The sequence below is a fragment of the Leiobunum rupestre genome, chromosome 10, assembly GCF_980474605.1.
Source record: "Leiobunum rupestre chromosome 10, qqLeiRupe1.1.hap1, whole genome shotgun sequence".
Classification (NCBI taxonomy): domain Eukaryota; kingdom Metazoa; phylum Arthropoda; class Arachnida; order Opiliones; family Sclerosomatidae; genus Leiobunum; species Leiobunum rupestre.
This window is the reverse complement of record NC_143393.1, coordinates 23900033-23924060: the sequence shown is the minus strand read 5'-3', so window position 1 is coordinate 23924060 and position 24028 is coordinate 23900033. Positions and strand designations below refer to the sequence as shown.

Genomic DNA, 24028 nt, shown 5'->3' with positions numbered 1-24028 from the left:
ATGAATCCTGTAGCAAAAACTCCTAGAATGCTTGTAGAGTAGTATCACTCCGTAGCTTTGGCCATGGCCGCCATTGTGGGTGCGAATTTTTTATGAATAGGAAAAAACATGGGTGACGTCGTGTGACCTAACACTGCCATTACTCTATATTTTCGGTCAATTTCGACAAAATAAATAAAAATTACCTCTATCAGGAGGTTTCAAAAAGAATTAATTAATTAATACCAGAAGTAAATGAACAGAAGTTATCGAAATAGCGCTCAGAATCGAAGGGCGTTTTCCTTATGAAAATCGAGTCAAATAAAAGCTTATTTCCATCCTCGTCTTTTGACGCGATAAACTGCACCTGGGAATTGTGGGTATAGCTATTTCAATGTATAAAAAATGGTTTCATAAAACCAAAAACCTTTTTTCTTCGGCCTAGGAGCGCGCAAAATTTCAAATTCGAGGTAAAAATGTAACTTCATAAGGAAAACGCCTCCAACATGGGGAGTATAGCAGTCTGATAACTTCGGTTCATTTACTTCTGTTAATACTTAGGGAAAATATCTATGTTTGAGATTTCCCAATCGATCCAACGTTTCCAGTTCCTGAAACTGAAATTAATAATAATAGAGTAGTAGTACTCCGTAGCTTTGGCCATGGCCGCCATTGTTTGCGCGAATTTTTTATGAATAAGAAAAAGCACGGGTGACGTCTTGTGACGTAGCACTGCCATCACTCTATAATCAGCTAGGCTACTACCCAAGGCACCAAAGCCATAAAAATATCAGAAATAAATTATCGTACGCCTGAAAACAGGTGAAATATATATTTTATTAACACCAGGAGTAAATAGGGGGAGTGGGCCTCATTGACATTTTTGAGAGACGGCACTTTTCAAGAATTTTCCCACCTTTTCTCTCTCTCTCCTTTCTGTAGTTTTTACGCGGATGAATACAGAGAGGGAACTACAATGTACAACGTTCCGAGCATAGACAAATAAAAGATTATCCAGGACAGCCATTCTTTTCAAAACGCGTCTTCTCAACGTAATCCTCGTCTACTAGCGCCACTTTTTGATTGCTGTCCTGGATAATCTTATATTTGTCTGTGTTTGCCAAATTAATATTAAATAATAAATGCTCTGCTATAATTTTATTATAATAATAACTATTCTAATAATTATATTAAAAAATACATGAATATATTTAATTAAATAGCTTAATGATAAATACTGCAAAAGGTAAACATAACCATAACGCGCCATTTTAGGAACTAACGCTTCGACTGCTAATATAAATAACTAGGAGCAACAAACGCAAGGAGAACGCAGCTAGCCTTTAAACACGCTAACGTAGTGTTGCGTAAAAATTTTCAATGGGCGAACCCTTACACTGAACGTTTTACATTTCCGAATTTTCCCCTTCCGACGGCAGCAGGCGCTAAAGCGTCTAACCAATGAAAAGTGTACGCAAGAAAATGCGTTCTCCTTGTGTGGGCAGCTGTGTTTGTTGCTCCTATATAAATAACAACGTCACTATAAATTGGCTCCGCCCCACCCGTCGCCGGAGGTAACCTAAGGTATTCCAGTTGAATATTCATGACTTAAATATATTCATGCAATAACTTAACTTACTGACGTAGTTTGGGAATAAAATTTTTTAGGTTTTTTTTTAATTCATTTAAAAGAGCAACAAGTTCGGTTTCATCTCAAGATCGTTCTAGTCTCCGGAGACGCGTTATTTAGTTAACTCAAGGACCGATTGGTGGTGTTGCTCCGTCAGCGAAGTTTTCTATGATTGGCTATTTTCAAATATCCCCCCGCCCCTGTGGAAAGCGGATCACATGCCGACTTGCATTGGTCAAAGCTACAAATACATACTCCCCCTATTTACTGGCCCACGAGGGGTCGGAGTGTGCAATAACTGGTGGCTTTACCGGGGAGTCGGGGTCCGGCTCTTGTAACCCGTCACGGGCGGTGGCGCACTGGGAGATGTTAGCTCCGTCCAAATGGTCCTATCTCCACCTCCGACTTCGGTCCGGTGTGGGCTGGTAACTGGGCTTCGGCCCAGGCTGACGGAGAGGGGCCGGGCAACCTGGCCGTCTCGGCGGATTGAGTTGCCTGCTGTGGGGCTGCGGGCGGACCCATCTCCCGGCCTTTTGGGGTTCCACCGGGATATCCGGTGCCAGCTGTGCCGGGTTATGCGGGCTGCCGTGTGCCCGCCGTTCCCCTTTAGGCGCTCTCTCCAATGGGCTTGGCTCTCTACCTTTCTAGGTAGGGTGTCGGCTGGCGTTGCCAGAGCATCCGCTCTCATTCCCACTGCTGTGTGCGAAGTGGCGCGTTGGTCGGCCCATTGCTGCACCTTCTGCTGGGTTGAGCGGCTTGCGTCAGTAGTAGGGTTCTGCTACCCATGCTGGTTTTGTCACCTGTCCGGGCGTGTGGACGCTGGCGTAGGGCATTTGATGATGGACCTTCGGTGGTGTGGTTTCAATCTTACCGGTACACCAGGCTATAAATCTGATGCATGTCCCCCTATTTACTCCTGATAACATTTAAAGTTCGACCGATTGAAAAATAAAGTTTAAATTTTTAAAAGTCACAGTATCTAATTGGTTTTCAGCCATTTTAAAAATAAAACGTACGCGTAAGCTGAATTAACGAAAAATGCGTACTATTCGCGACCGAAAACTATCGCTACGCCCCCTTGGTTCGCCATTGAAACCTAGATAGGTAGCGGCATAAGTGTATAATATTGTAACATAAGTGTGACACTTCCTATTCTTTACATGCAAAAAATTTACGGAGAGCTATTCACAATTACAAAACAGACTGCATTACAGCCCCTCGCCAGGGGGAGATTTTCTTCTTTTGATGACGTCACTCTGTTACTAGCTCTCAGCAAAATAATCCATAAAGTGTTAAACTTATGGAACAATATTATAGACTTATGGTAGTGGCTATTAGTTTTTCCTCGTCATTATTCGTAAATTTGACTTTATAAATAATAATAGTTTTAGTATATATTTTAATATAATTTTTGCATCGTTTGCTTGAATTTTGATAAGTTTATTTAAGAAAAAACGTTCTTATGACTTTTTAATTTGTCTGTAGCAGACGCTAGATCATAGGCGCTACCTCGGAGAAGCTAGCGCCGTTACGCCACCTAGACTCGTTTCGCTCGCGAATAGTACGCCATTGAAAATATCGTACGTCCCAAAAATAAGCTAGAAATTATGGACGTGTTCGAAAATTATAGTACGTCTGGCAAAGCGGAATCCACCTCATGGTCTGACAATATGCTCCTCCCCTGTGAGGTCTCGAGCTCAGTAGATTTAAAACCTACAAACCGTCTCGGGCTCGCACTCACTATATTTACAAATCGACGGGTGGTCTCGGGCTCAGGCTCGTGATCTCGGGCTCGCAACAACTACAATTCGACATGTGATCTCGGGCTCAGGCTCGTGATCTCGGGCTCAGGCTCACTATAGTTACTTACAAATAAAATGGTGGCCTCGAGCTCGGTCTCACCAAGAATGTATTTATTTATACTCAGCTAGAATTAATATGTCGAGATTATTTTTAGCGTTTCTTCAATTGCACCCGTTGGGGCCCCCGGTATGCTCCCCGCTTTAATAAAATCAAATAATACTGCAATCTCATTGGTTCTTAAAAATTACGTTTTTCGACGCGATTAACGCTGCTGCGAGGACGCAAAAAATAAGACCGCCTCCTTTTTTTCCTCCCCCCTCCCCCTAGCGTGACGGGGTTAGGGCCTCAACGTGTCCGTCGATAGTCTCGACATGTTCATTCTCCCTGAGTATAAATAAATACATTCTTGGTCTCACTATGTTTTAAAACTACTTAACGGGGTAGACTCCAGTGGTCATTGTCTACTTTCGCGCTATTTCAAGCTGAAATCTTTTAATTTTGTATTTTAATTAAAAAAATTAATATTTAAGTGTAGAACAGCCTCTTGTTTAGTGACTTAAATAATTTGGACAATTTTAAACTTAAAAGTAATTAAGTTATTACGTTGTAATTCGGACCCCCGGAGCTAAACAAGTTGGGCAAGCGCCCAAACTACCCTTTAGTTGATTTGGGTACATTTGTTAGAATTTCATTCGTCCGAATGCCGGAAAACAGGATCGTATGTCCGAAAACGTATTTCATTTGCCCGAAAAATTTATCACAACTTGGTGATTTAGTCGTTCAATTTATGTTAACTTTACTGGCGAATTTCATTTGTTCGAATAATCGTTTGTCCGTTTTATCGAACATTAGGAATTGGTTGGTATTTTTTTAATATTGTTAATATAAGAAAATAGTAACATTAACGTGAACCTAACCTAGCCTAACCTAAAATATCCACAACATTCAAGTAAAATATACAATATATAGATATAGCAGCAATTAAGAAAAAACAACTTGAACAAACAACGATATTTACAATGTAGTTTTTATTTTTTATTCTTGCACTAAAAAAAATTCGGACAAAAAAAAAACAGCAATAAGAAATACTAATTTAGCGAGAGCATTCGGACAAGTGATGCTACCGATTCGGACGAATGAAACAAACAAGTTGTCCAATTCGAACAATTGAAACATTTGTTATTTCGGCGGTTCGGACGAATGAAATCCGAACATTTGTTCCACCGTTCGGACGATTGAAATTCGAACAAATGTACCTACCCCCTTTAGTTAGGACCTTATATCTCGTTTACTATTAATATTAGAATTATCAAAATTATTTTCACTAGAGGAAGGTTCAGCCTAATAAGAAAAATAAAATTCAGTTATGTAATTGTTAAAACAGAAACACAGGGTGAGCCCGAGCCCGTTGAGCTATGACTAGACCATCCTGCCAGCGGATTGCATTAGCATAGTGTTTAAATAAATACTTTCTCGGCTAGATTGGAAACAGAAAGCTAAAGGCGTAATATTTCTTCATTAAGATGAAAGAGTGATGGTTATTCCTTCGGGGAGCGTTGTCCGAGATAACAAAAAAAGTACAGTTTTCGCGAAATATTCCGAACAAGAAAAAGTTTTCGCTAATTAGCAGCGGATGCGGCAAACTTGATCGGGACAGCGAAGACATTTAATCGAATTTTCGGGTGGACACTGTCGCTCTGTGGTCATAATCCCCGGCGAATAACGACGCGTGAAATCCCACATTAATACTACCACAGACAATATACGTTAGCATAAATTGCAAGGTATACTGGGTAAAATTTCTTTCGGGAAACATTTGAGCGCCATCAAACGGTAGAAACCTTTAAAAATAGTCACGTGGTTTTATAATTGCCTTAAAGTTAAACCATGGACTAATTAATTAGTCCATGGTTAAACGTTAACAGCGACTTCCAGCTTCATTGAACAATTCTTTAAAATTTTAAGAAAATCATACTTAAAATTTGGTGGTAAGTTATGTTTTTAAATATTTATACTGTTTTAATAGAAAAAGATTAATTTATTAAACTTAATTTGACGACGACTCAGACATTAGTATTATTATTGTGATAGTGATGTTAAAAGGAATATAACCTCTTATTTCTGTCGCCCTCTAAAGGTTACGCTGTTGGCCGTTCCCTCCCTTGGCTTTAAACCTTTCAGCGTTGCTTAGTGATTTACTGGAGAGGTAATCCGATAAATTAGGGGGTCTTCCATAAAGACCGCCTTGGAGGTTATATTCCCTTTAAGTCTCTGACTAGAACCCTTTTTTAACCTAGGCTTAGTGAAGTGGCCCCCTATGCTTTGACCACGGCCAACCCCGATCGCGGAAGTGCGTTATAGAAGTTGGCAGTGCTATGACGAATTTTCGGGAATATTTTAACAAGTTAGCTAAGACCAAAACAATTTATGCTATAGTGAGTTGCAGGCTAAGAAAGACAAAATATATAGTACAGTTGGCGCAAGGATACCTCAGATCATTTCCGGCCAGTCGACCGCGCGTAATTTAAATTTGACCACTTTACGGTCAATTTCAAATTTCGTGAGTTTCATCGTTTTTTCGCGCCATCTAGGAACCGAAATTGGAATCTATTTTTTAATTTCATGTTGTCACGAATTTAATTACTGAATACAGCTAAAGAAGGTTCGATAATTGAAGCTCCAAATATTTTAAATAGCCCAAGAGGTTACTATAAAAAGCATGATAAAGTTTATTGTTAACAAGTAAAGAGAAAAATATAATTTTAAACGTCTATAGCTCATTAAGACAACGTTACCCCCAAGAAAGCGTGGTAACTATTTTAAAAGAAACTGCTGATTTAACTGGTAAGACGTAGAAATAAATTTACAAAAATAAATAATTATACATACTATTTTAAATTTAAGAATGATAGGAATGCCTTATCTTTTAAATTTGCTCGGCACCACAATTATGAAATTAAAAAATAAAGATTCCAATTTCGGTCTCTAGATGGCGCTAAAAGACGACAAAAAGAGCAAAATTCGAATTTGACCGTAAAATGGCCAAATTCAAATTTCGCGCGGTGGAATGACCGGAAACGATCTGAGGCATCCTTGCGCCGATTGTACTATATATTTTGTCTTTCCAAGGACAGTAGATACAGGGACGAGAAAGTGTGTTGGCGGCCTCTGTTGGAATACATCACCTAAAACGACCTAAACGCAAGGAGAGTTAGTTGTAAACAAAAAAAAATGGCGGTCACCTAATTTTAGCGGTACTTAACGAGGCTTAAGTGTTCAAAACAAATGGACATTTTATTATTTACGCTCGTAGTTTTATTTTTAATTTAACATCAAAATGGTAAAAACTAACTACAATAATACTGTCCATGGTGAACTACGTCTTAACAATGGCCGCGGTTTGTTTACATCTAACTCCCCGTGAATATGAAGACGTTTAAAATCGAAAATTTTTTCCCGCTTTCTCGTCCCTGTATCTACTGTCCTTGGTCTTTCTTAGCCTGCAACTCACTATATCGCCTATTTCAACGTGTTGCCAAGGGCGAAGCCAGTGGGAGAATGGGGGAGTATACAATGGGTCTTTCTTGACGCGTGATGACGTCAAAAATGCAGCGCCGCCGGCGTAATCAGAGCTGAGGAAAAAGGGGTCGACACCGGTCTTTTTCCACATGAAACAGCGTGATGACGCTGGAGAACCTGTCACTGTCATAACCCGTTTTTGTCAGCCCTCATTACGCGGCTGGCATCACGGTGACGCATTAAAATAAAAAGATTTTTACTCCAACTATGCTGAAGATGGCGCTACTAGGCGTCGTGCCACCGGACATGCGTCACGTGCAGGCTTGGAAATAAGGTTTATTTCTAAACTGGTCTATTTGGCCAGTGACTCCCAACTCTGGAATTATTTAAGTGGTCACATAGACCAGTTGGTTAATAATACGGTAGATAATTTGGAATTAATAAACTGGACACTGGACCAGTGAACCCCTAGCTTTCGAATAAAAAAACTGGTCCGAGCAATTAATAAACTGGTCTTTGAGCCAGTGACCACCGCTTATTTCCAAGCCTGGTCACGTGCCGTCCTTTAATAGAAGTAGGGACGCCCCCTAGTACAGTAATGCCAAGTCGAGGGAAATTTACCAGATCTATGGAAATTATGACCCCTTACAATCCAAAAAGGCAAAAGGGAAATCATACCAAAAATTTGCGAAATCAAGTGAAGCTAAATAATCACAATATTTAAAATAATTGATTTATTTTGGACTTTAATTTTAGTCTTCTTTTCGACGACTCGTCTGCTACTAGAGACTTCGGAGTGTGATTCGAGTTATTAACGGAGTGGTGGAAATTAATTTTTATTTATCTTTGCGGTAATATAGGCTTAACATCTGAATGCGATGTTGGTTTAACCAATTATAAATTAAACTAACTGAAACTTCGAACTATTAAGATGAATTGGGGACGTATACTTAAATATTGGCACTATGTATTCAATATCACTTTCGGAAGGCCAATGAAGAAACATTTCAACCAAGTATTATAATAGTTCTTAAGGTTTTGGAAAAACTAGGGAAAATTTTGGTTAAAAAGGGAAATTTAATTTTGCCTACAAGGCATCACTGCCCAGCCTTAGTGTTGTGTTACTTGTGTAGTAAAACTCTTTCTCGTTTATCTCGCAGCACGTCTCGTCTCCTTAGATTTTCTAAGCCGCTGATCGCGTTAAGCTTGGTTTCCACTGGCACGCGCAACGACGCGTTTCTCAGCTTTGAAACGTTCAAACGTTTTTACGCGCGTAAAGAAAATAACATTATGACGCGGGCTAGTGGAAAACAAGCTTCACGCGCCAACGGCAAAGCTTAAACTCTTTCAATTTCGCGGAGGCCATTGCGTCAAAACGCTGCAACAGGAATGGCAAATATTTCCTACTAAACAGACTGCGAATCTTGTTTTGGCTTCGCCTTTAATTAAAAATCTAATCCGAAAAGAGTGTGAGATGGAACAACACGTCACCTTGGTTTGGCATAGCTGGCTATTCTAATCGCGTGGGCGCGGAAATATTGACGGATGGGACGGCAATTTCATTATATTTTTCGAACAGCCCGTCAAACTGTAACGGGGGAGAAGGACCTTATTAATATATTCCAGGTTATTTATATTTATTTCATATTCGTGACTTTCAAAATTGGACAAAATGAACTCGAGCAACTATGAAATCGTTTCGGGCCTGGGGTTCGATTCTACAATTCTCCTTAAAAAATAAGTATTCCTTACATAAGGATAAATGTTTATTTCGCTCTTAAGGATAAACTAAGGACGATTCCATTTTTTGGCGAAAATTCGTATAAATCTATAATATTATTGTATAAGTTTGTCACTTTGGGGAATATTTTACTGAGAGCTAGTAACGGAGTGACGTCATCACAAGAAGAAAATCTGCCCCAAGCGAGGTGCTGTCAAAGGCTACGTCTGACGCGTTAGCAAGAGGACGCAAAACGGCGACGAAGACCGTAATGAAGTCTGTCTCGCGAATAGCTCTCAGTAAAACGTTTGCATGTGAAGAATAAGAAGTGTCACACTTATGTAAGAATATTATACACTTATGGTATTAGCCTAGCTGATTCTTATTATTCTTGGCCAATTGCGTTTCCAGAACTCAACTCCGAAATGCTTAACCACAATACCATGACAGATTGAAATGATAAATTTCGGAGGTTAGTTAGATATTCATTTTGAAAGTAGGCCTCTTAATTTAAGATTGAAATTAAAATTAAATTAAATTATAAAAATGAATATTTCGCATAATGAAATTCTTAAAGTTTGATAATCTTAGAGCAGATATTACAATAAATTTATGTACTGTCAAATACAGTATATAACTTTATTTATAAGAACAAATATCTATTATTATTTTTCAGGTGCTATTATGACTAAATTTAAAATTTCAATATTTATCAAGGCGGCCATATTAAAATATAAGCCAAATAAGAATAATTCTTGGTGCTTACGCCTCTAAGGAGAGATTTTACTCTCATTTTATCTTAAGGACAATTTTCGCTCCTTACTAAGGACAATTTTTCTCAAGGATAAGAGAAGAATACGAAGTTTTGAGTATAAGGATAATTTCAATTTTTAAGGACAATTTTCGCTGCTTACTAAGGAAATTTTTTCTCAAGGATAAGAGAAGAATACGAAGTTTTGAGTATAAGGATAATTTCAATTTTTAAGGACAATTTTCGCTCCTCACCAAGGAAATTTTTTCTCAAGGATAAGAAAAGAATACGAAGTTTTGAGTATAAGGATAATTTCAATTTTTAAGGACAATTTTCGCTCCTTACAAAGGAAATTTTTTCTCAAGGATAAGAGAAGAATACGAAGTTTTGAGTATAAGGATAATTTCAATTTTTAAGGACAATTTTCGCTCCTTACTAAGGAAATTTTTTCTCAAGGATAAGAGAAGAATACGAAGTTTTGAGTATAAGGATAATTTCAATTTTTAAGGACAATTTTCGCTCCTCACCAAGGAAATTTTTTCTCAAGGATAAGAAAAGAATACGAAGTTTTGAGTATAAGGATAATTTCAATTTTTAAGGACAATTTTCGCTCCTCACCAAGGAAATTTTTTCTCAAGGATAAGAAAAGAATACGAAGTTTTGAGTATAAGGATAATTTCAATTTTTAAGGACAATTTTCGCTCCTTACAAAGGAAATTTTTTCTCAAGGATAAGAGAAGAATACGAAGTTTTGAGTATAAGGATAATTTCAATTTTTAAGGACAATTTTCGCTCCTTACAAAGGAAATTTTTTCTCAAGGATAAGAGAAGAATACGAAGTTTTGAGTATAAGGATAATTTCAATTTTTAAGGACAATTTTCGCTCCTTACAAAGGAAATTTTTTCTCAAGGATAAGAGAAGAATACGAAGTTTTGAGTATAAGGATAATTTCAATTTTTAAGGACAATTTTCGCTCCTTACAAAGGAAATTTTTTCTCAAGGATAAGAGAAGAATACGAAGTTTTGAGTATAAGGATAATTTCAATTTTTAAGGACAATTTTCGCTCCTTACAAAGGAAATTTTTTCTCAAGGATAAGAGAAGAATACGAAGTTTTGAGTATAAGGATAATTTCAATTTTTAAGGACAATTTTCGCTCCTTACAAAGGAAAGTTTTTCTCAAGGATAAGAGAAGAATACGAAGTTTTGAGTATAAGGATAATTTCAATTTTAAGGACAATTTTCGCTCCTCACTAAGGAAATTTTTTCTCAAGGATAAGAGAAGAATACGAAGTTTTGAGTATAAGGATAATTTCAATTTTTAAGGACAATTTTCGCTCCTTACAAAGGAAATTTTTTCTCAAGGATAAGAGAAGAATACGAAGTTTTGAGTATAAGGATAATTTCAATTTTTAAGGACAATTTTCGCTCCTTACAAAGGAAATTTTTTCTCAAGGATAAGAGAAGAATACGAAGTTTTGAGTATAAGGATAATTTCAATTTTTAAGGACAATTTTCGCTCCTTACAAAGGAAATTTTTTCTCAAGGATAAGAGAAGAATACGAAGTTTTGAGTATAAGGATAATTTCAATTTTTAAGGACAATTTTCGCTCCTTACAAAGGAAAGTTTTTCTCAAGGATAAGAGAAGAATACGAAGTTTTGAGTATAAGGATAATTTCAATTTTAAGGACAATTTTCGCTCCTCACTAAGGAAATTTTTTCTCAAGGATAAGAGAAGAATACGAAGTTTTGAGTATAAGGATAATTTCAATTTTTAAGGACAATTTTCGCTCCTTACAAAGGAAATTTTTTCTCAAGGATAAGAGAAGAATACGAAGTTTTGAGTATAAGGATAATTTCAATTTTTAAGGACAATTTTCGCTCCTTACAAAGGAAATTTTTTCTCAAGGATAAGAGAAGAATACGAAGTTTTGAGTATAAGGATAATTTCAATTTTTAAGGACAATTTTCGCTCCTTACAAAGGAAATATTTTCTCAAGGATAAGAGAAGAATACGAAGTTTTGAGTATAAGGATAATTTCAATTTTTAAGGACAATTTTCGCTCCTTACAAAGGAAATATTTTCTCAAGGATAAGAGAAGAATACGAAGTTTTGAGTATAAGGATAATTTCAATTTTTAAGGACAATTTTCGCTCCTTACAAAGGAAATTTTTTCTCAAGGATAAGAGAAGAATACGAAGTTTTGAGTATAAGGATAATTTCAATTTTTAAGGACAATTTTCGCTCCTTACAAAGGAAATTTTTTCTCAAGGATAAGAGAAGAATACGAAGTTTTGAGTATAAGGATAATTTCAATTTTTAAGGACAATTTTCGCTCCTTACAAAGGAAATTTTTTCTCAAGGATAAGAGAAGAATACGAAGTTTTGAGTATAAGGATAATTTCAATTTTTAAGGACAATTTTCGCTCCTTACAAAGGAAATTTTTTCTCAAGGATAAGAGAAGAATACGAAGTTTTGAGTATAAGGATAATTTCAATTTTTAAGGACAATTTTCGCTCCTTACAAAGGAAATTTTTTCTCAAGGATAAGAGAAGAATACGAAGTTTTGAGTATAAGGATAATTTCAATTTTTAAGGACAATTTTCGCTCCTTACAAAGGAAATTTTTTCTCAAGGATAAGAGAAGAATACGAAGTTTTGAGTATAAGGATAATTTCAATTTTTAAGGACAATTTTCGCTCCTTACAAAGGAAAGTTTTTCTCAAGGATAAGAGAAGAATACGAAGTTTTGAGTATAAGGATAATTTCAATTTTAAGGACAATTTTCGCTCCTTACTAAGGACAATTTTTCTCAAGGATAAGAGAAGAATACGATAAGGATAATTTCAATTTTAAAGGACAATGTTTTCTCCATACGAATCATATAAGGAGAGTTGCAGAATCAAACCCCAGTTTTCAGAAGTTTTGGCCAAAATCAATATGTTTACAATCGATATATTAAGTTTATATAATTCTCCTTAAATTCGATTTCGAATCCTGACAAACAATCTTAAGCAAACCCAAATGCTTAACCTAGTTTAAAGATTACTAGTACCAGAAGTATATAATATTTCTCTTACGAGAGAAGTATCCATGTTGACTATAAAATTGTAACATATAGCTTTAGTTCTAGTAATTATTTAGAAATAACAACGATTTTTCGTACACTATAAAACTAGTGTACGAAAAATCGTTGTTATTTCTAAATAATTACTAGAACTAACTTTTACAATAGTCGTGGAGTACTAAAGTCATACATATAGCTTTTCGGATTCCATTGGACGCGAATTTCCCGTCAAGTTTACTTTTTCAAACCATGTAAAATGTCAAAATTACTCTGCATTAAAATAGCCGCGTTCACACTAGACACTTTGGAACCGTTTTAAAATGGTTTCAAAAGATCGAATTGTAAAATTTTGATATATTTGTATTTATCGTATGGCTATTAATACAGTTGACACCGAAAATGTTCAATTTTATCTTTCGAAACCGTTTATAAACGGTTCCAAAGTGTATAGTGTGAACACGGCTAATATGTACTAATTAATAAATAATTTTCCTCTGTAAGAGTTTTAGAAACTCGCTTTAAAATGACTTTGAAAAATCAGCAATATTTGGAAGATGAATACTTAACTCGGAAGAGATAAATTATTAACTTCTGGTAATACATATATTACGTATTCAACTTATTTTCTTTCACCCCACTTCCTCCGCTTCCAAATTTATTCATCTCGAGAAATTCCGTAATATTTAATTAATTTTTTCGCGTATCTTGAAAAATGTTTAATATAAAATAAAGCTTTACAGGAAGGATTTATTTTTAAGTAATATCTGTTGCAATATATTTGCTTCACTGGCTACTTTTGCGAACGAAAGGAAATATAAACTTGTAATCCCCGCCTAAGAGAAACACTAAAAAAAGATGAATAAAGATTTTCCCTGGATTACCGAAAAGATGGCCTTCTATTATCTGATTTAAAAATGATAATATACATTTTTAATTTAGATAAATTATATTAAAACTGACTGAAAATCAAACATATTATCCGTTCAACTGTTTAAACTTTAATTTAATTCAACCAAAGCATCTTTCTAATTTCGACATACTAGGATTTAGTTAAATCTGCGATAAGCATAGATCAATTCCGAAGCTTATTACTTAATTTCAAAAGTTAAATTTAGTATATATATATATTAAATTTAACTTTTGAAATTAAGTATTATATATATATATATATATATATATATATATATATATATATATATATATATATATATATATATATATTAAATTAACTTTTGAAATTAAGTAATATATATATATATATATATATATATATATATAGAAAATAATAGAATAGAATATGTTTTTATTGTGTCTCAAAACAATGCAATTAATGAGAAACCGAGTTGTACGTGTTAAATTAGGTTTATGCTAAATTCGCGTGTACAAAACTGTTAACATAACTTAATACATAAATAATGAATTAAATGAGTTAAAAATTTTGGATGATATAAGCTATTACCAAATTACATTTAAGATAATAAAAACATAAATACATTAGAAAACGTTTTAAATGGTATATATATATATGTCATAAACTATTTGCTTTTCCTGTCATTCTGTATATATATATATATATATATATATATATATATATATATATATATACAGAATGACAGGAAAAGCAAATAGTTTATGATATTTTGTGAAATTTTCTAAAACATTTTCCATTTTAATTGTGGGTCCTTGTGCAGTAGTGTAGGCAACCACTTTGGTGAATTTGCAAAGAGATTAAATGGTAGTCTTAAAAGGAAAAATACGTCTGAATGTATTTATGGACAAAACCTTTAAAAGGTCCATATTTTTTTTGCTTTTCTAAGTTCAACAGTATCGCAAAATCCTATAATCTGGTATATTATCTGTTTAAACAGAACTCAGTTTTCCCGTTTAGTTCTTGCGTTAAAGGTAAAAGAAGGCCATCTCTTCGATAATCCAGGGAAAATCTTTATTGATCTTTTTGAAAAGTGTTTTTCTTCGGCGGGGATTACAAGTTTATATTTCCTTTCGTTCATCAAAGCAGCCAGTGAAGCAAATTGATTGCGACCGATTTTACTTAAAAAATAAATACTTCCAGTAAAGCTTTATTTTATATTAAACATTTTTTCAGATACGCGAAAAGAATTAATAAAATATTACTGAATTTCTTGAGATGAATAAATTTGGATGCGAAGGAAGTGGGGTGAAAGAAAATAAGTTGAATACGTAATATGTATTACCAGAAGTGAATAATATATATATATTACCAGAAGTGAATAATATATATATATATTACCAGAAGTGAATAGTATATATATATTACCAGAAGTTAATAGTATATATATATTACCAGAAGTGAATAATATATATATTACCAGAAGTGAATAATATATATATTACCAGAAGTGAATAATATATATATATTATCAGAAGTGAATAATATATATATATTACCAAAAGTGAATAATATATATATATATATATATTACCAGAAGTGAATAATATATATATATATATTACCAGAAGTGAATAATATATATATATTACCAAAAGTGAATAATAAATATATATATTACCAGAAGTTAATAATATATGTATTACCAGAAGTGAATAATATATATATATATTACCAGAAGTGAATAATATATGTATTACCAGAAGTGAATAATATATATATATATTACCAGAAGTGAATAATATATGTATTACGAGAGAAGCATTAATCTCCCAAATATTGCTGATGTAATAGCACAATGGACCTAAAGTCGAAGTGCATGGTTGGGCATTCATGCCTCCCCGCCCCCTCTCAATAATAATAATATCGCTTGTACCTTGGAAGGCTCCCGCTGATTTTTCAAATTCGTTTTGGAAGAAAACATAGATTCCAAAACTATTACAGATATCAAATTAGTTAATAATTAGAACATATTCCAATGCAGTGTAACTTTAACATTTCATATGGTTAGGAAAGGTTTTTATGGCCAAGATGGGTACTTCTCTCGTAAGAGTATCTTATACACTTCTGATATTACGCGCTTTTAGAAACTTTACTAACAACTTGCAAAATTTATTTCCTTTGGACATTTTATTACTATTACAAACATCCTACAAGCTAAATTGAAATTTAAGTTCTAACTTTATGGATTGTGAAATAAATTCTTATAGCATAGCGACTAAAAATAACACTTCGTATACCCGAAAGTACCATTTTAAAGTTTAAGGTAGCTTCCGCGAAACTGAAGCTATTTGACTGGTAATAATTTCCCTCCTCCCATCATGTATGTCTGCTAGCGGGCTTACATCGCTAAAACCTATCGGTGTAAATGCTAATTTACAACAGTTACTAGCAATTCACACCGCGCCGTTAATCTGAATCGGAAAAAAATGGTTAGGTTCCTTTTTGAAACGCGCCTTGTTTAGTCGCTTAAAGGGAATATAACCTCAGGTATTTAGTGTGGAACAATAACGTTTGCAGCTCTGACCGCTCTTGCCTTTGGTTTTAGAAATGTTTGGCGCCACTGTACCGGGTAATTGGAAAAATTGAAGGGGTCTTCCATAAAGATTGCTTTGCAGGTTATATTCCCTTTAATAACATTGCATACATCACAGACCTGGTCTGTGCTTGGATTAATAATGTGTTAATTAATAATATTGTTAAATGTCAACTAATTTTTATATCAAGCATTGTCTTTAATAAATACCCGATGAAGTTCCACTATTTTCTTGCGCGACTTAAGCCCAGTTCACACTATACAATTAATTGGGCCACTTAATTGAAACCAACTAATTGTAAGCAAGAAAATTGAATAGTGTGAACAGAAAAATTGTAACCATTGTTCCAACTTTTTCTGTTCACACTGTACAATTTTCTTGCTTACAATTAGATGGTTTCAATTAAGTGGCCCAATTAAATGTATAGTATGAACTAAGCTTAAGTTATGATTCCTAATTTGGTTACTAGCTAACTAAAAAAGACAATGGGATTACTTACCAGAAGACTCAAAACTCGATTTTGAATCAGAGTCATTTGAATCAGAATTGGATGAAACATCATTGTTAACCTAGAAACGATATACATTAACTGGTGGGGAAAAAAGCATTAATTTAATATATCCAAGTGGGCTGGCGGAGTTATTAGCACTCTCGCCTCGCAGCAAGAGGAGCCGGGTTCGATCCCAGCTTGTGGCATTGGGGGAAAATCCGGAACCACTCCTTCTGCGTAGAGTTTGCCAGTTCTCTCCCAACTGGTTTAAAGGGGTTTCCCCCGAGATCTTCGGTTTCCTCTTCCCATAAAAACTTGTTGAGGTTAACGGTAATAGTTAGTGTAGGGAGCTGTTGGCCACCTGAATTAAAGGCATTAAAAGTCGCCAGCTGACTTGGGCCTGTGGTTGTGCCTAGGGTATTAACCTAGCTAATTAATTAATTAATTAATTAAAAAACTTACCAAATAGTTTAGTCAAATTAAACATAAATTAAAGATTAGACCATAATAACACGTGGAATAAGCTATAAAGCAACACGTGTTTCAACCTTAGCAACAAATAAAAAGCTTGTCACACCAATGACTAGTTTCAATTTCTCGTCGGTAGGTGGTGCTAGGGGCGCGCCGCGAACTTAGGAAGACGCCAAAATTTGATCGTGCTATATCCAGTAACATATTATTAATCCAAGGTGTGTGAATACATAGTTTCCACTTAGCAAACTAGACAAGCAACTTCAGTGCGAACAAGCTTCATCCTAATATTTCAATTGTACTTCAAAAGAACGTTCTTCTTAAATAAACTTATCAAAATATAAGCAAACGATGTAAAAATTATATTAAAATGCAAGTATCATTGTTTATAAAGTCAAATTTACGAATAACGATGAGGAAAAACTAATAGTGTTTACTTAAAGCCGCTACCTATCTAGGTTTTAATAGCGAACCAAAGGGGGCGTTTCGATAGTTTTCGGTCGCGAATAGGTAGCTCACTACAGCTACCTATGGATTCCGATCTTTCGGAGGTCACTCGCCGGAAGTGCGTAATCGCTTCGTTACAAAACTTTCAAAAAGCTCTCTGAATTCGAATCTAGGGTGCCGAGTTCTATTTTATCTTTGGTCCAAACACCGTCATCGCGACCGAAACGAGTCTAGGTAACGCTGCTGCGCCATGCTCTTCCAAGATGGCGCCTATGATCCAGCGTTTAGAGAAAATTGCCAATGGCTGCGTTCAAAAACTATCAACGGAGAAAAACCGTTGAGTTATCGTTGAGTTCTTTTAATCAACGCTACGTCACAAAAATCTAAAAGTTGTTGTACGATTTCAAGTTCGCTGACTTAACGAACAAAATATCGTCTGCTACCCCTCCTTTAACTTTGTCGAATGACGTCACGACACCGATGAGCAACGGAAAAACTATCTCGCTCAGCCGAATTTTCCGCTGAGTCTCCGATGATCAACGTGACGTCAAAACCGGAAGTCAAAAACCCGTTCAGTAAAAAACCGCTGACCGTTGAGCTCAGCGCTGAGTCCCGCTGAACGTAGCCTAAATCTACGCATCGTGATTGATCTGTGTTACCATGGCGGTAACGCCAAACAACTTTTGTTAAATTAAAATAAAATGCAAATATTAACCTAGCTCTTATAGCCTCTATTTCATCCACTAATACGCATACATATTTACGCTACTGGATGCCTAAAACCATAAGCAAAGGTCTAGGGCTGCGCTCAACAACTCTAAAAAAGCTCAGCGCTGAGCTCAACGGTCAGCGGTATTTTGCTGACCGGTTTTTTTTTACTTCCGGTTTTGACGTCACGTTGATCATCGGAGACTCAGTGGGAACACCGGCTGAGCGAGATAGTTTTTCCGTTGCTCATCGGTGTCGTGACGTCATTCGACAAAGTTAAAGGAGGGGTAGCAGACGATATTTCGTTCGTTAAGTCAGCCAACTATAAATCGTACAACAACTTTTAGATTTTTGTGACGTAGCGTTGATTAAAAGAACTCAACGATAACTCAACGGTTTTTCTCCGTTGATAGTTTTTGAACGCAACCTAGGCCAATTTTTTTACGATCACATACCCGTTATTAAGATTTAGGTATTCAAAATCTACACCTCCTAGTGGCTACGTCCTCAACTATGCGTTTCTGAAATAAATTTCGCGAAATGCATGATGAATACGCGCAAGCCGTGCGCGAACGTTCTTAAACTTAGAACCACGCGGGATAAATCTCCGCCGCGAGCCCTTAGCATCGTAGCCAAGGCTTATTCGCCATTTTATCACTTTCAAACTTAAAATTAACACGTATCTTTGCAAAATGATTCATCAGAGCCTAAAACTGTCTATTAGAAATAAGAGTTGCGTTCCCGAAGGTATTTATTTTTCAAATGTGATATTTAGACGCGTTTTGCGTGACATTTATCAGCCCGAGCGTGGCTGCTCTACCAAGTAAGAGAATATTTTAAGGCATGGGCTAAATGGGCTACAGCCCAGGGCCCCAGCCCGTTTTGGGCCCCCGGAAAGGCCAGCCATACAGCCTCTACTCTAGGGATAAGGGTTTAGTTGGTTAAATATTATTTATGCTCATTTAATATATTGTATCTTTTAGTTACTTCTAAAATAATTTTACTCATAGCCACATCGCGTATCATACGGTACAAACAATTTCTTAAACCTAACAGCGAGTTACTGTAATCTAGGAGCAACAAACACAGCACCCAACACAAGGAGAACGCAACCCGTCAAAAGTCGTGCATTTTCTATTGGTTAAACGATTAGTGCCGGCTGCCGTCGGATGGGGAAAATTCGTAAATTGTGTTCCCTACCGTTCGTAAAATGTTCAACTTAAAGGCTCGTCCAATGAAATTCGTACACAACACTGCGTTAGCGTGTTTAAAGGCTAGCGGGGTCCTCCTTGTGTTTGTTGCTTCTAGCTGTCAGTAAAAATCTTATTTTCAGTAGGCCTACGTTATACTTTTGAAATTAAAAGTTTTGGTTTGATTATTGTGTAGTTGAATTTAGACAACGGACATACAAAGGCTGACCGTTGGGGATCGCAAAGGTCTTAAGAAATAATTTAGCCCAGGGCCCCAAAAGTTCTTAAGACGGGCCTGGCTACTGCCCTATCGTCGTACGTTCATTTTCTTATCGCATGGACAATGCTTTAATCATGGGGCTCTATGCTAGACCTTTACTTATGGGGGGACCTTATGATAGGCTTATGCTAAAGCCATGGGTACGTTCAACAACTAGGTAACGTTCATTCAACGTAATCTTAAAAAAAAACTCAACGCTTCAACGGTGGGTATCGTGACGTCATCAGTTGTTGAACGGCAAAATAAATTCAACGCTTCAGCGTTGAGAATTTATTTGTTGAACGGGGGATGCGTTGGATTGTTGAATTTTTTTGGGCGTCGTATTCAAAAGTCATGAAAAGGAAAAGGAAGCTTGCCTCTATAATTTTCGTTAATGACGATGAAATAGAGGATGATATATTGGAGTTACATTCAAAATCCCGGTTTAACAAAAGAGTAGCGTTAGGTTGGCAAAACTGATCAGACGCTTCTGCAGACGACCTTTTAGCGCACTCAACCGTTGAGCATCGTGACGTCAACACCGGAAGTTCTAAAAGTCGTTCAACAACTTTCAACGCTCCAACGCTGCCACCGTTGACTCCGTTTCCTAGTTGTTGAACGTACCCATGCATGTAACATAATTACTCTGTATAACATTTCCATTGAAAAAAATTCAATGAGACCTTGTTTCACGCGGAACATACATTAAGCGGACTCAAAAATGCAAAAATGCTTATAATCCTTATAATAAGATTACGATGGAAAATAAATCATGGCTACGTTCAGTGAAGCTCAACGGTCTCAACGTTGCCAACTTTTTTTCACTGAACGGTTTTTGTAATTTCCGGTTTTGACGTCACGTTGGCAACGTTAGCTCAACGAACTCACCGATTGAAAGAGCTGGGGCGTGATTCTACTCTTATCGTTAGGAGTTAACGAAAGAAAATTTTCGTTGGCTCCATTGAAATTATATTAGCTAACGAAAAATTATTTTCGTTAAGTAGCTAACGATAAGAGTAGAATCACGCCCCAGGTTTCTTCGTTGTTAAACGGAATCGTGACGTCACAGCACACGGGAAGGCTAGCTGTGGACGACTCAGCAGACGATATTTAAAAAAATTTACAACAATCGTAAAAAAGCGTTCAGCAAAAGTCTCAACGGAATTAACGCAAACGTAAGACCGTTAAGCTTCACTGGACGTAGCCCATGTGATCGCGAGGCACGAACTAAACTTGACATGGGCAAAGCCAGAAACGCGCGAGGAATTCTCACTAACTTCCGTTTCCAATCACTAAAGTTGATGACGCGTATTTCGTCACGGAATTGTAAGTGACGTAATTTACGTCATATCCCGTGAACAAGGTTTCATTAACGAAAATGCTTTTATGGCATACTTACGAGTGATTATGTTACATATGCTAAAACTAATAACGTCTGCGAATGCGCTACCTAGCAAATGAAAATTGCCTCCGCCAAATGTAAATTATGGCCAAACGGCCGGCGCCACGAAATGAAAACGAGCGCCACTGATTTCTTTTATGGCCACCCGAATAGCTTTTTTCCCGCGGGTTTTCTATGGCTTCAATCAAATCGGCAATATCAGAACCCAGCTGGTCCCCCGTAAAATGGAAACGAACAACTTCATTTACAAACCCGAGCGCATTACGAGTACAGTAAAATGACCGTACTAACATTGCCTTCTCGCCTTAGGTCAAAATGTGAGCGGTCTACAAACGATTTTGCTTTTACTGGCCAGCCTGAACAGTTGCACCAACCCGTGGATCTATTTGGTATTCAGCGGCAGTCTGTTTAACCAGCTGCGACATTGTTGCGGACTGGGCCTGAGAAGAGCTCGCCCGGGAGACGAATGCAGCGTGGGCGACGAAGAGCCGCCGCCCCCCTCCGAGGACAACCACAGACGCAAAAAGGGGGCCAAATTCGACGATCTACCTTCGACCGGACATACCGACTGCGCTTGATTTCGTCTAGATAAATTACCTACAATGTTTCTCCCCCTCCTTATCATTCAAACGATTTGGACCCTGACACTTTGCCAGACATTACCCAGTTAATTACTATCCTAAATTCGTGGTGACTTCGGAATCGATACTTAAGTAAAATGTTTCAACAAACTCCAGTTAACTTTTGAAATAAATGAGTGTTTAATAACCATTATGATCAACCTAATATTTCTACTCGTTTAAATGTAGTTTACGTCATATATATTAAACTTATTATTTACCATGGTGAATATTAGTAGAAATTATGTTTAATTCAGAGAAAACGGCATGCTATTAGAAGATAAAACTTATTTTATACAAGACGTTTCGAGCCGAGGCTCTTCTTCAGTCGTTCGTTAGTTTTAATTTGATTTAAAATTTTACCACGCGCCATATTCAAGTTCTAATATCACGCGAGCAGAAGGTCAACGTGTTAAAAAATAAACAAAAGTTTTTCTGATTTTAACAATTTACGTGTGTAATAGAATCAATGTAACAGATAAATCCAAAGTATATGTAAGTCAGTGTGAATTATTAAAATATAAATATAATACATGGACAAAAATCATTTGGCCTGCTGGCTTCGTTTTATGGATGATATATTTTTTATATGGAAGGGAGACTTGTATTCTTTAACGACTTTTCATAATGATTTAAATAATTTACATAACTCTATTCAATTCACTCTTGAACTAGAAGTTAACCACGAAATAGATCTTAAAAGAAATTGATTTGAAAAAATTCAACGGTTATATTGTGTAAATTGGCGCGTGCTTGCTCGGAAGGGATAATCTTATTGGCTAAGACAAATGCGGATAAATATTGCTAAGCCCACGTGATTCTATTTTATTATCAGAATAAATAATTACACGTGCGACGAAAAAATGGGCGATATCATCGAGATTCACGTGTTTTTAATTTAAAAACCCTTCCTTTTGACGGTTTTTATTTTGGAGTGAATAATTTCTTTTAGCGTCTATTCCCTTTTTAGACCTATTTATTAAAAATGTTAATGGTAAACTAACCTTTTCATTATTCCAAAAGCCTACTCATTCAAAAACCTTTTTAAACTTTAATTCGAACCACCCCAACCATGTAAAAACATCAGTCGTAAAAGGTTTAAAACACCATATTGAATCCATATCTGATAACCCAATTGCGGATAAATTAAAAATTAAAAATCAGTTAATTGAATCAGATTATCCAAAAACACTTATAAAAACCATATTTGACAGAAACTTAATCAGTATGCCTCCTGATATGAAAAGTAAACCAAAAAAGGAGGTTTTAGTTTTACCCTATATACCTAAAACCACAGAGAAACTTAAACGTATTTTGAAAAATTATAAAATAAACTTAGTATCTAAAACCACTAATATTCTAAAAAATCAAATTTCTCATTTAAAACCTAAAATAGAGGATTCCGCAATTCGAGGCGTTATTTATGAAATCCCTTGCTCATGAGGAAAAACGTACATTGGTGAAACAAAACGTTCCATTTTAGACAGGATTCGTGAACATAAATCCTGCGTGGCTAAGGGCGATATGAATAACGGAATTTCAAAACATATTTGGTCTACGTTAAATCACTCTATTAAATGGGATGATTACAAAATTTTAAAACGTGAAACCAATTGGTACAAAAGAAAATTCTATGAAGGATTGTATTTTCGTAAACTAGGTAATTTAAATTTAGATAAAGGATGTCAGGAAGTAACTAATTGGGGTAATATTGTGATTTAAAAAAAATATATATATATTTATATTTTAATAATTCACACTGACTTACATATACTTTGGATTTATCTGTTACATTGATTCTATTACACACGTAAATTGTTAAAATCAGAAAAACTTTTGTTTATTTTTTAACACGTTGACCTTCTGCTCGCGTGATATTAGAACTTGTATATGGCGCGTGGTAAAATTTTAAATCAAATTAAAACTAACGAACGACTAAAGAAGAGCCTCGGCTCGAAACGTCTTGTATAAAATAAGTTTTATCTTCTAATACCATGCCGTTTTCTCTGAATTAAACATAATTTCTACTAGTTTACGTCACTTTTATTGACTGAAAATATCAAATATTCATTTAGAGATGTAGTTCCATTTGCTGTCGTTACGTCGTAAAACTCAGTACCGTATTTGTTAATGCATATATTTAAAATTAAAATAATAATAATAATAATTTAATGCATTTTTGGAACATTCTGAACGTGAACAAAAATATCGTATGTTGTATTTATATTTGTGAATGTGCTCGATTAAAGAATCCAAAGAAACCAAGTCATTATTTATTAAACGTATTACTACTTATTCGTCAAAACTCAATGAAACTCGATAATTTAATATTTTATTCTAGGAATATTACATTAAATATGGAAAAATGAACTGATTGGAGTGAGGAGAAACATCCCGCATCCTTTTCCACTGAACAGTTCCGATGCTCTACACTAGATGGCAGCTCCGTACCAATAAAATAAAATCTAAAATGTGAGACCGTGGTGCCATCTTTCTTTTAAACTA

The 24028-nt window shown here is 35.6% G+C and overlaps 1 protein-coding gene across 1 annotated transcript in view; it reads left to right on the top strand.

The window, feature by feature from the left end:
• LOC149925122 (oxytocin receptor B-like) overlaps window positions 1–21753 on the top strand; it is a 29568-nt gene extending 7815 nt beyond the window's left edge. The window contains exon 2 of the mRNA XM_090160619.1: window positions 21213–21753. Coding sequence (XP_090016745.1) covers window positions 21213–21481 — 269 coding nt within the window. The 3' untranslated portion in view covers window positions 21482–21753. The remainder of the gene's footprint in view (window positions 1–21212) is intronic.
• Window positions 21754–24028: the final 2275 nt, after the last annotated feature.